General features: G+C 42.8%; 1 protein-coding gene across 3 annotated transcripts in view; it reads left to right on the top strand.

Annotated features, from left to right (window-relative positions):
* Positions 1-605: 605 nt before the first annotated feature.
* Positions 606-13,848, top strand: part of si:dkey-27h10.2 (location of vulva defective 1) — a 111,759-nt gene continuing 98,516 nt past the window's right edge. For 2 of the 3 annotated variants that reach the window (XM_051928176.1, XM_051928174.1), the window contains exon 1: positions 607-778. In XM_051928176.1, coding sequence (XP_051784136.1) covers positions 718-778 — 61 coding nt within the window. In that variant the 5' untranslated portion in view covers positions 607-717. Of the gene's footprint in view, positions 779-13,848 lie in introns of all 3 variants that reach the window. The other variant, XM_051928175.1, reaches the window with a different exon arrangement.

Raw genomic sequence — 13,848 nt, 5'->3', positions numbered from 1 at the left:
CAACCAGTAAGGAGCGACCGCAATTCTGGAATCCAGTCGGACCCAAAACGCACGAGAGAGCACAGTGCTTGATAGAGAGGTGTGGTGGATGACGGATGGGACAGCTAGCAATGATAACAGGGTAGCCATTTCAAAATACACATAAAGCTTTGCTTTCTTCCCTTAACCCATCTGACAAAAATACTCAGGCAGCTTCAGACAGTTTCTTCGGCTATTAAAGTTTGAGAACCCTGTAACAGAAACGCTGATTCCAAAGATGGAAATATAAAGATCTGATTGACTGAACGGTTGATATTCCTGTGATTTATTGTAGGTTTTGATTACTTTGTAGCCTCCCTTTTGTATCCCGTGCTGATTTATTTTAGTTTCATCATATAATGCCCCATCATGGTGTTCATTATTGAACTCTTTATGCAAAACAAATGAAACAATTGAAACCAATGAACACCATTTTGTTCTGTTCTTTCCATTTTGGCTGTGTATTTTGTTGCTTTGTTTTTCGGCAGCACCAGTCATGTCAGAGATGGTGGAGCAGCGTTGCTGCAGCGAACATCCTGTTGTGGTCTCGAGATAACGTGTGCGGCTGACCGACGTGTTGCATTCACAATTACGTTCAAACTTGATTGGATCACCGACAAAACAGGAAACCGAGCGCCCTGAAGGAGGTGTCCTCGGACGATAAACGGCACAGAGAGGGAAACGGGCGTTAGATGGAGGATGAAAAAGACGATGCTGCGCAAGATGACTTTGACAGCTCACTCCAGCTTCGTCCTGTGCGGTGAGTGAAGGCGACACGTTTTACTTGAGCGCCGCGTGAAGCGTCCTGGGCTCAGAGCTGCGAGCTTCGGACATTTAGCAAGAATCGGCAAAAAAGAGCATAGGGTGACTGGCAAAGTATTCAGGATTTAGGACTTTACTCCAAAGTTCCACTTCTAAGAGAAAGGGGGACATTTTAATGTAGCATTTTATTGGCTTCCTTTCTTTTTTCCACTTGTTCGATTTTTGAAGTTGCAATGGTGGTTTCCCGCCTTGTGTGTGCTACTTGTGGAGGTTTGCTGGTCCTCGCTGTGGGTGTGTGCGCGTGCGCGTGTGTGTGTGTGTGTGTGTGTGTGTGTGTGTGTGTGTGTGTGTGTTTGCGTGCGGGCGAGTGCGCGTGCTCCTCAGCTTTGCGCTCTCCATTCAGGTGCCGACTCCGGCTTCATAACCAGCAATACCGGGACACACCCAGCTCTTAGTGGCCTGGAAGGCGCCCTCAATCTTATCGCATTTTAAAAACCAAAACCTTTAAATCGTCTCCTTGTGTTTCATTTGTTCCTCGTGGCTGGTGTGTTGCTCTTATTATATGAGATTTAAAAATTCCGATGAGATGTGTTGAGACAGGCATCAGAAACATTTGTGTGAAATGTGTGTATAGCGGCTCAAAAGTTTAAAATTACTCAGAAATGTTCATGTTTGCGATTGAAACTGATATTTTTTATCAATGTACATATAAATTGACTTAAAAATATATAGCCTCAAATGTACTAATATTGCAATTGGCTATTATTGCTTGAAATGACTGATTTATAATTTATTATACCTTATTATAGATAGATAGATAATTTCAATTTTAGTATAGTTGGCAGGATTAGATAGATAGATAGATAGATAGATAGAAAGATGCTATCTATCTATCTATCTATCTATCTATCTATCTATCTATCTATCTATCTATCTATCTATCTATCTATCTATCTATCTATCTAATCGTGCCAACTATACTAAAATTGAAATTATCTATCTATCTATCTATCTAACCGTGCCAACTATACTAAAATAGATAGATAGATAGATAGATAATTTCAATTTTAGTATAGTTGGCACGATTAGATAGATAATATCAATTTTAGTATAGTTGGCATGATTAGATAGATAGATAGATAATTTCTATCTATCTATCTAAATAGATAGATAGATAGATAGATAGATAGATAGATTGAAATTATCTATCTATCTATCTATCTATCTATCTATCTATCTATTTAGATAGATAGATAGAAATTATCTATCTATCTATCTAATCATGCCAACTATACTAAAATTGATATTATCTATCTAATCGTGCCAACTATACTAAAATTGAAATTATCTATCTATCTATCTATCTATTTTAGTATAGTTGGCACGATTAGATAGATAATATCAATTTTAGTATAGTTGGCATGATTAGATAGATAGATAGATAGATAGATAGATAGATAGATAGATAGATAGATAGAAATTATCTATCTATCTATCTATCTATCTATCTATCTAATCATGCCAACTATACTAAAATTGATATTATCTATCTAATCGTGCCAACTATACTAAAATTGAAATTATCTATCTATCTATCTATCTATCTATCTATCTATCTATACTAAGATTGAAATTATCTATCTATCTCTCTAATTGTGCCAACTATACTAAAATTGAAATTATCTATCTATCTATCTATCTATCTATCTATCTATCTATCTATCTATCTATCTATCTATCTATCTAATTGTGCCAACTATACTAAAATTGAAATTATCTATCTATCTATCTATCTATCTATCTATCTATCTATCTATCTATCTATCTATCTATCTATCTATCTATCTAATCGTGCCAACTATACTAAAATTGAAATTATCTATCTATCTATCTATCTATCTATCTATCTATCTATCTATCTATCTATCTATCTATCTATCTATCTATACTAAGATTGAAATTATCTATCTATCTCTCTAATTGTGCCAACTATACTAAAATTGAAATTATCTATCTATCTATCTATCTATCTATCTATCTATCTATCTATCTATCTAATCGTGCCAACTATACTAAAATTGAAATTATCTATCTAATCGTGCCAACTATACTAAAATTGAAATTATCTATCTATCTAATCGTGCCAACTATACTAAAATTGAAATTATCTATCTAATCGTGCCAACTATACTAAAATTGAAATTATCTATCTATCTATCTATCTATCTATCTATCTATCTATCTATCTATCTATCTATCTATCTGGTCACTCCAAATGCTCTCATAGTCCTCATCATAGTGTCAATGCACATCTTGGCCTGTCCAATACCCGACCCATTGGACAAATCCAGGCTAAAATGTATTATACCCTTTCCAGCATGCTGTCCAATCTGGTTCCAGCTTTCCCATTTCTTCTGTGCTCTAAAACTTCAGCCCGTGACATCCGCAGTTCCCTTATTCTTCCCATAACTTGCCCTGTAGATGTAGAATGGAACAGGTGCACCTGTCACCCAAATGTTATAGTATACCTGTCTCTAAATTGCCAAATCCTCTCCCCACTTGCCCTGTTGCCCATTCTGTCAAAATCTACACCATAATGTCCGCACCTCCGCCTCCATAATCTTCTAATAACACGCACGTCCGCCTGTCCTATAGCACATCCACAGCATACAGTAAGTCCATTCATGAGGTCGCTGTGACAGAGGTGTGAAGTGCTCCTGATATCTCTGTAAAAGGTTGAAGGTCCAAGTCTTGAGTCCTTTCACTCCCTATATGGTTGCGAGACATGGACGCTATCCAGTGGCCTGAGACGAAGGCTGGACTCCTTCACTGCTTTGTCTCTTCTGAGAATCCTCGGGTCCTGCTGGTTTGACTTTGTGTTGCTCACGGAGTCCCGATTGAGGCACATGACCTGCATTGTGAGGGTGCGTCAGTTACTGCACTACAGCCATGTGACGCCATTACCCGAAGGTGATCTGACTCACGGGACCCTCATTGTTGAGGATCCAATTGACTGGACCAGGCCAAGGGGACCCCCACGTAACACCTGGCTGCGGCAGATAGATGGTCATTTCTGGAGGGTGGGTCTGGACCGCGTATCTGCCTGGGGGGTTGCCATCCAGGATACTGAGCTGTTTCATCGTGTGGTGGGTGCAGCAATGTGCTGTCCCAGTGCCTGCTCCCCAACCTGACCTGACCTCTCAACTTCCACTTGAAATTGCCATTTCCCTAAAGTCGCACTCATTCTTATACAGTTAGATTAGTGGCAGGTATGAACTGTGAACAATTGACGTCAACATGACATAGTGCATTGTCCAATCACATTAGATTAAACCAATACTAAATGTGGGAGGGTCCGGGGTGCAGAGAGCTGCATCCCTGAAAAAATCTGAAAGCAACCAATGAAAGGGCAGCCTCAGGTCACCTGCTTGCCGAAAGATCACCGACATACATAGACTCTCATTTGGCTGGCGCCCTTCACTCGGGAAATATAAAAAATCACACAAAAATTAAATAAATACAAATTGGTACCAAATTTTTCGCTGACAGCAGACACATGCAAATAAACAAATTTATTTCAGGATTATTTTGTATTATCTAATTATTTCAAGTAGAGTTTTAAAAATATTTCAAGGTGGGGAATGGAGCCCCAGTGCCCCGCATGACAAACAGCCACGGAAATATATATACTGTATATATTCATATGGGGTGGCAGGGTGGCGCAGTGGTGGCACTGCTGCCTCGCAGTTAGGTGACCCAGGTTCGCTTCCTGGGTCCTCCCTGTGTGGAGTTTGCATGTTCTCCCCGTGTCTGCCTTGCGCCCTGTGTTGGCTGGGTTTGGCTCCGGCAGTCCCCCATGACCCTGTGTTAGGATATAGCGGGTTGGATAATGGATGGAAGGATATATTCATATATACAGTATACTGCTCAAAAAAATGAAAGGAACATCAAGTATCACATTAAGTCAATGACACTTGTGGGCTGTTGATCTGGTCAGTTATGTAGCAGAGGGGCTTGTTCATCAGTTTCAGCTGCTTTGGTGCACTAGAGGGGCAACAATGAGACGACCACAAAAACAGCAATGAATGGATTAACAGGTGGAGGAGCCCACTGACATTTTTCCCTCCTCGTCTGTTTTGTCACTCGTTTTGCATTTGGCTACAGTCAGTGTCACTACTGGTAGCATGAGGCCATACCTGGACCCTACAGAGCTGGCACAGGTAGTCCAACTTCTCCAGGATGGCACATCAATACGTGGCATTGCCAGAAGGTTTGCTGTGTCTCCCAGCACAGTCTCAAGGGCATGGAAGAGATTCCAGGAGACAGACAGGCAGTTACTCTAAGAGAGCTGGACAGGGTCCCTCGTAGAAGGTCCTTAACCCATCAGCAGGACCCACCGCTATCTGCTCCTTTGGGCAAAGAGGAACAGGATGAGCACTGACAGAGCCTACAAAATGACCTCCAGCAGGCAGGCAGGCCACTGGTGTGAATGTCTCTGACCAAACAAGCAGAAACAGACTTCATGAGGGTGGCCTGACGTCCTCTAGTGGGCACCGTGGAGCTTGCTTGGCATTTGCCATAGAATACCAGAATTGGCAGGTCCACTACTGGTGCCCTGTGCTTTTCACAGATGAGAGCAGGTTCACCCCGAGCACATGTGACAGACATGAAAGGGTCTGGAGAAGCCGTGGAGAACGTTATGTTGCCTGTAACATAGTTCATCATGAGCGGTTTGGTGGTGGGTCAGTGATGGTCAGTCTGGGGAGGCATATGCATGAAGGAACGCACAGACCTCTACAGGCTAGACAACGGCACCTTGACTGCCATTAGGGATCAGGATGAAATCGTTGGACCCATTGTCAGACCCTATGCTGGTTCCTCCTGGTGCACGACAATGCCCGGCCTCATGTGGCCAGAGGATGAAGGAATTGATACCATTGACTGGCCCCCCCCGCTCGCTCGCCTGACCTCAATCCAATAGAACACCCCTGGGTGGGACATTATGTTTGGGTCCATCAGACACCTCAGCCTGTCCAGGAGCTCAGTGATGCCCTGGTCCAGATCTGGGAGGAGATCCCCCAGGACACCATCTGTCATCTCATTAGGACGCTGTCTGGCCATGGTTGGGGGGACATATAAACTACTGAGTACCATTTGGAGTTGCTGCAATGAAATTTCGGCCAAATGGACTCGCCTGTCTGCCTGCCACATCATTTTTTCCCTTTGATTTTCGGAGTGTCCCTCTCTCGGTTGATCCTTTCCATTTCCATCCTTTCGTTCCTCACACATCACCATATCAGTCCATAGCAGTAGAGAGAGCCAGCAGGAGATTTTTCACTTTGAGATCTGATGGGTTTTCAAAGTATTCCCTTAATTTTTTTGAGCAGTTGTATAATAACCAAAGGACAGACTTGCACCAGTTGCTTCAAAAAGTTAGGGCATCGACTCTGTGTCCCCATTTAGTAACGTAAAATTAAACAAAATTGGGCACGATGGCCCCAACAAAATATGGCATTTCAGCCCAGTAAACAGAATTCCTAGAAGCATTTCAAAGTTTTGCGGTGGGTTGGCACCCTGCCCAGGATTAGTTCCTGCCTAGTGCCCTGTGTTGGCTGGGATTGGCTCCAGCAGACCCCCATGACCCTGTGTTCGGATTCAGTGGGTTGGAAAATGGATGGATGGATGGATTTCAAAGCTTTAACAACATGATGGAGTTTGTTCCTGATTGGGTTCCGGGTCCAGTATCAGACACCATCCTCCAGGGGGACTGGCAGTTTTTAAAATCGAGGAGCGAGGACATCTCAGGGCCCTGTGGCGGAATCAGTTGTCCTCACTCGGTGGCTCCTTTGTGGAAAAGGAGAGACAGTTAGAATGAGCACCCCCTCTTGTCCCAGAGTGGAATCACTTACCTCCAGAGAGCCGGGAAGAGGATCCTTAAGCACACATGATGTGTGACAATTTATTGTTAGGACCCTCACACACACCCCCTCATCCCCACCCCCCCACATACTAGTTTTGAAAGGAAGACAGTGCAGAATAAGGAAGTGGTGGCAGGTTTACTCTGAATATCTCAAGATAAATAAAACAACTGTGAAGGAAGTTAAAGAGGAACAACTAACAGCTAGCCATGAAGCTCTTGTTCCTGTCAGACGCTCGGCTTTTCTCCTCACCCTTCTCTCGCTCTCCAGCAGCCCCCCCACTTTTCTTTTAATCCCGCCTCCCCACTCGAGGTACCACCCCTTTTCTTCTTTCTCTTAGTTCTCTGGGCTTCTCTCCATCTGCCTCTCATTTGACATTCCAGCTGGGATGCTGCACTATCTGCATATGCCTTTCAAGCACGGTAAATATTAAATATTGCTATTTACCCCTTTTTTAAATGATTATTTATTGCATTATTGTCACCTGGTCTGAGGTGACTGTGGCCAAGTTCAGGAATGGCAGCCTCTTGAACTGGATAATGGTGGGGTGCATGTTATGGTTCAAAACCAAACAAAGAAATTCAAGTGATTTTTGGCATGCGCGTCGCACTAAGCAGTGTAGACCACGGGAGGTGGGGGGGGCTTGGGTGTCGGGGGGGGCGTACCAGCCACCCTACCTGACACAAACATCCATCCATCCATTATTCAACCAGCTATATGCTAACTACAGGGTCACGGGGGTCTGCTGGAGCCAATCCCAGGGCTCAAACCCCGGGCAGGGCGTCAGCCCACTGCAGGGCACACACACACACACACCAAGTACACAGTAGGGCCAATTTAGAACCGCCAATGCACCTAACCTAAATGTCTTTAGACTGTGGGAGGAAACCCACACAGACAGGGGAGAACATGCAAACGCCACGCAGTGAGGACCCGGGAAGTGAACCCGGGTCTCTTAACTACGAAGCAGCAGCGCCCCCTGACACAAACAGGCAGACACAAATGCTGTCCATCCATCCATCCATTTTCCAACCCGCTGGATCCGAACACAGTGTCACGGGGGTCTGCTGGAGCCAATCCCAGCCAACACAGGGCACAAGGCAGGAAACCAATCCCGGCCAGGGTGCCAACCCACCGCAGAACACACACAAATACACCCACACACCAAGCATACACTAGGACCAATTTAGAATCGCCAATCCACCTAACCTGCACGTCTTTAGACTGTGGGAGGAAACCGGAGCACCCGGAGGAAACCCACGCAGACACGGGGAGAACATGCAAACTCCACGCAGGGAGGACCCGGGAAGTGAACCCGGGTCTCTTAACTACAAGGCAGCAGTGCCCCCTGACACAAACAGGCAGACACAAATGCTGTCCAGCACACGCATTTTTATTTGAGTGAGGCAGCGCTTTTTCTTCGCTCCCCACTGCAGAGCACAGTTCAAAGTATACCAGCACACAGGGGCGGACTAGCCATTAGGGCATTTGGGCAATGCCCGGTGAGTTGCAGACTCTGGTGGTCATGGGCCGGCCGTTTCATGAAATAAATTTGATGTACTGGTTGTTGTTTCATATTAAAATTAATTTTCTAAACTACTAAATATTATCTGTCCGGTTTTGCGATTTCTATAGTCCTATATAATATACCGTATACGTCATCAAGTTGTTTTAGTTGGCTGTACAGAGCGTTTCAGCGTCAAAACTGCCTGTTGCCGATTCCTGTTTCGATACCGCTACATTCCGGTTAGCATATACATTATTGCATTATATTTTATCTCATATCTAGTATTTAAATTCTTCGGTACTAATAATTAGTTTAGATTATGTATTATGCATTTTATTGTTCTCTGGTAGTCGGCGTGAGCGATAATTAGTGGTTTTCAGCTGCGATTATTAGTATGAAGAAATAAAGTTATAAAGCACAGGATAGGAGCCTGTCATATTAGGACGGAACATTTCTAGTCATTATTTGTTTTTTTTTTACTTTTCATGATGACAGGTGAGGCTCTTCCTCCACTTCCTCCACTGTCCCTGCAGACACAGATGGCGCGTATTTGATTTGAGTTATTTTTTTCGAAAACAAATAAATGGCAAAAATTCGTATGAAATGAATATTCGTAAAAAAAAATCCACTATTTATGCTTATCTGAATACCGTATTCGGATTCGGCTCCACCCCTACATTACAGGGTAAGGCAAAACGTTTAATCTGGACCTGAACCAGATCCAGAATGTCACCTAAAACTGAACGAGCTCAAGTTCTTCAGTTGCAAAAACGTTAGGTTAAGTTCACTGTTCTTAAGAAAGTGAGCTTCTTCAATGAAGGCGCTGTTTTGAACTCGTTCATGCACAACACTGCTCCCAGGTGGGGTGTAAGTTCACTTTAGGGCTCTGCAGGTCCCCCTGGCGGCCCCCACAGAACCCAACAGGACTGTACCAGACTCCAAGTCTCGGTATGCCCTGCGGGAATTGGTGGTGCCAACAGACTGCCCTCTAGTGTCCCAGGGGAGGCAGTGCCTTAGGGATGCTCATCCCGTAATGGCCGAGGTCTCCCATCACAGTAGGAAATCAGATTCAGACAAGCTATTTGGGCAGGTCTGGTAGTGGAGCTCCGCCCGGCCGGTTGCTCCTCCTTCCAGCAGCCTGGGGCTTTAATGAAGGGGCGGAGTCAGTTGCCCTCTTTGGGCGGTTTCTTGATGCTGTGGGCAGGGCCGGATTTTCCTATAGGCTAACTAGGCTTCAGCCTAGGGCCTCAAGATCAAGAGGGGCCTACATTCAAATTGTTAGCAAAATTTTATTATCTCTCATGTAATTTACAAACTTAAAAATGGAAGGTGAAAGGGCCTCATAAGTGGAATAGCCTAGGGCCTCTTTTTTCATATAAATCCAGCCCTGGCTGTGGGTAATGAAGGAGATGACGCTGCCCCCTCTCGTTCCGTCGGTTTATTAAATACCTCAACAGAATTGGTAAGGAGGTCCTCCGATGTGCATTTGTGGCACGATGGCAAACAACAAACTTGAGTCTAAGTATAAAATTAATCAAAAGGCAGAGGGTGTACAAAAAAAAAAAAAAAACGGCATCCAAATTATGTGTTATATTAGTAATAATTTCATTTGCATGTCACTGTGGCACTAAAACCCAGCATTGACACTCCAGTTTCTCCTAATGTCTTGCTCTTTTACGCATCAGACCTTGGTGACCGTGTAAACGTTAAATTTTAAAGTGGACTGCTTTGTTGTGTGCCCATCTGCTGCAAGAGTCCAAAAAAGATATGACAGCCCCACACTGTGAAACAGGGCAGTCAATAAGCAAGAGAAAAGCGAAAGTTAGATTGGCTCACCATAGCAATGTGTGCTGATTAAACACTTTTCAATTTAATAAGCAGGCATTCCTATTTTGAGTCAATGTCACTTTCATTTCCGTCAGCACATGTGGGTAAAGTACCCTGAATGTACTGCTGTGCTGTCCCTTGCAGTGACGTCGTCAGAGTGAGCGTCAAAAGCGCCAGCGCTGCTAGTGACTTTGTGAAAGTGGGTGCCAACAGCCACACCACACCTGCACTTCAGAAGAGGTCACCCACCTGAAGCTAATGAACACGTTCAGGCCCAGCCAATACTTGGATGGGAGACCACCTAGGAAAAGCTTGGGTGGCTGCTGGAAGAGGTGTGGGTGAGGCCAGCAGGGGGCGCTGACCCAGTGGTCTGAAAGTGGATCCCAATGCCCCAGTGCAGCAATGGGGACACTGTGCTGTTAAAAATGGTGCCATCCTTCAGAATGAGATGTAAAGTTGAGGTCCTGACTCACTGTGGTCATTAAAGATCAATGGGCATCCTTCATAAATAGTAGGGGGTACCCCGAAATCCAGGCTAGAACAACCTAAATGAGGTCCTTAAGGTATTACTGTCTACTGGGTACCTTAGGCTGTTAAAGCCGCATTGACCCGAGGGTAAAATTCCTTTTGTTTTTTTCATTTGCTTGATTCTCTGATGAAACAGGGTTACCCAGTTGGCACCCCAACAACATTTCATTGTCATCCCTGGTCTGTTTCACCAGATCACAATATATATATATATATATATATATATATATATATATATACTAGCAAAATACCCGCGCTTCGCAGCGGAGATGTAGTGTGTTAAAGAGGTTATGAAAAAAAAAGGAAACATTTTAAAAATAACGTAACATGATTGTCAATGTAATTGTGTTGTCATTGTTATGAGTGTTGCTGTGTTTTATATATATAAAATACACACACACATATAAACATATATATATACATATACATATACACATATATATACATATCTACATATATATATATATATATATATATATATATATATATATATATATATATACATCCACATATCAACATATATATATATATATACACATATATACACACACACACGCTTTATGGGTGATGATTGTTTTACTGTTTTTATCTTTATTTTATTTTATTGTAGAATCAACTCCTATCTGCGCACACCAGGGCTGGCCGTGGGCGGATGCGTATGGTGTATTCACTCCATGTTATCGTGCATTGCGCTGTCAGTGGTATTTTGATAAAAGAATTTGAACAACATATAAGAAGCGTATAAATTATTAAACAGTAAAACATTAACATTTAAGAAGTAAAGTTACATTAAGTACTACTGCAGTGCCTTCGGGTATACCTCATTTTTTGTTTGCCCATTACATGCTTAAATGTATAAATTTTTTGGTGCACCTACCCGAGAACACGCGACATATAACAGAGCGTGGGAGAAGCATGGATTTTAAACACGCATTGAGTTCATCTGCTGGTCTCCCTCGTGGAATAACTGGTAATGTTTGACTAAAATCTACAGCGAGTAAAACGACATTACCTCCTATTTTTTTTTTTTACGATCTCTGAGATCTTGCTTTTTTCGGTTCAAGGCTTCATAAGCTCTTTTATGTTGTATGGTGTACTTATCCCAAACCATCATCTTTGAATGTTGCAAGACTTTCGCCTTGTATGTAGATCAGGGTAATTACATTCATTGCATTCCTAGTGTGAATCACAATCTGATTGTATGGGTGGTTACCTGGCACTGTAGGGTTGCCACCCGTCCTTTAAAATACGGAATCGTGCCGCATTTGAGAATGAAATTGCGCGTCCCGTTTTGAATCAATACTGGACGGGATTTATCCCGTATTTTTTTTATCATTTTTTTTTTAAAGCAGCGTCTCATGATGCAAATCATCCCACAGGCATTTTATGAAGATGCCTCCTTTCCTACTTTTGATTGGGTAATACTTGATGTCATCGTTAGTTTGATTGGTGTTTTTAACTGTCCAGTGAGGAGGGCGTGTCTTTTAAGTACAGTCTGCAAAGTGTTGGCACTGAGATGTGGCGTCAGCGCCATAGTTGAAGCCCCTAACGTTGCGGTCAGCAAGTCGGCTAACATCCGCCATGTGCCGTCTTTCAGTTGCGAGAAGCAGATCATAGAATGGTTGAAACTGTTGCCCCTAACGTTGCGCCACGGCGTGTGGTTCGTTTATACCTCGTGTCTTCTCATTAAACTTTTATCTCGCGAATATGTTATTGCAATCCGCAGCGGGAGCGTTTCTATAAACTTAATTTAAACTTACGTTTTACACCGTGCTTTGTTTCCCTTATGAACATGCTTGTATGCTTAACTCGCTCCGTTCTCAATTGTTTAATTAATTTTTTGCTCTTTGCTGTTTGCGGCTGTTCCTCCATTTCCCCCTACTTCGTTCTTTTATCTCGCGAATATGTTATTGCAATCCTTAACGGGAGCGTTTCAATAAACTGATTGAAAATAGTTTTGCATTTACCTTTTTAGTAAAAGGCGAGCTTTTAAGCCTGAGAAATAACCCCGTAAATGCACACGTTTAATTGGACATGTGTTAATATGTATGGTTACACAGTATTAAAAGACAGTGAACAACGTCAGTTACCTTTGTTCCTGCGTTTGATAAAAGGTGAGCTTTTAAGCCTGAGAAATCACTCCGTAAATGCACACGTTTAATTGCACATGTGTTAATATGTATGCTTGCACAGTATTAAAAGACAGTCAAAAATTAACGTCATTTACCTTCGTTCCCGCGTGTGACTCGTGCTGTAAATGTCTTCCTTGTTTTTAGTTCACGTGATTACGTAGGAGGCGTGATGACGCGATACGTGACTCCGCCTCCTCCATTACAGTGTATGGACAAAAAATATGTTCCAGTTATGACCATTACGCTTTGAATTTCAAAATGAAACCTGCCTAACTTTTGTAAGTAAGCTCTAAGGAATGAGCCTGCCAAATTTCAGCCTTCCACCTACACGGGAAGTTGGAGAATTAGTGATGAGTGAGTCAGTCAGTGAGTGAGTGAGTGAGTCAGTCAGTCAGTGAGGGCTTTGCCTTTTATTATTATAGATATATATATCCATCCATTATCCAACCCACTTTTCTAAACTACTAAACAATATCTGTCCGGTACTGCGATTTCTATAGTCCTATATAATATACCGTATACATCATCAAGTTGTTTTAGTTGGCAGTACAGAACATTGCAGTGAAAACTTCTTGTTGCTGATTTCTGTTTCCATACCGCTACATTCCATTTAGCATATACATTACTGCAATGTATTTTATCTCATATCTAGTATTTTTAAATTCTAATAATTAGTTTAGATTATGTATTTTGCATTTTATTGTTCTCTGGTCATCGGTGTGAGCGATAATTAGTGGTTTTCAGCTGCGATTATTAGTATGAAGAAATAAAGTTATAAAGCACAGGATAGGAGTCTTTCATATTAGGACAGAACATTTCTAGTTTATCGTTAAGTTAATGGAACATTTCAATCATGTGAGGTTTTTATTATCCATCCATCCATTATCCAACCCACCATATCCTAACTACACGGTCACGGGGGTCTGCTGGAGCCAATCCCAGCCAACACAGGGTGCAAGGCAGGAAACAAACCCCGGGCAGGGTGCCAGCCCACCACAGGGCACACACACACCAAGCACACACACTAGGGGTAATTTAGAATCGCCAATGCACCTAACCTGCATGTCTTTAGACTGTGGGAGGAAACCCACGCAGACGCGGGGAGAACATGCCAACACCACTCAGGGAGGACCCGGGAAGCAAACCCAGGTCTCCT

The sequence above is a fragment of the Erpetoichthys calabaricus genome, chromosome 5 (assembly GCF_900747795.2).
Source record: "Erpetoichthys calabaricus chromosome 5, fErpCal1.3, whole genome shotgun sequence".
Taxonomy (NCBI): domain Eukaryota; kingdom Metazoa; phylum Chordata; class Cladistia; order Polypteriformes; family Polypteridae; genus Erpetoichthys; species Erpetoichthys calabaricus.
This window is presented reverse-complemented; position numbering and strand designations above follow the sequence as displayed.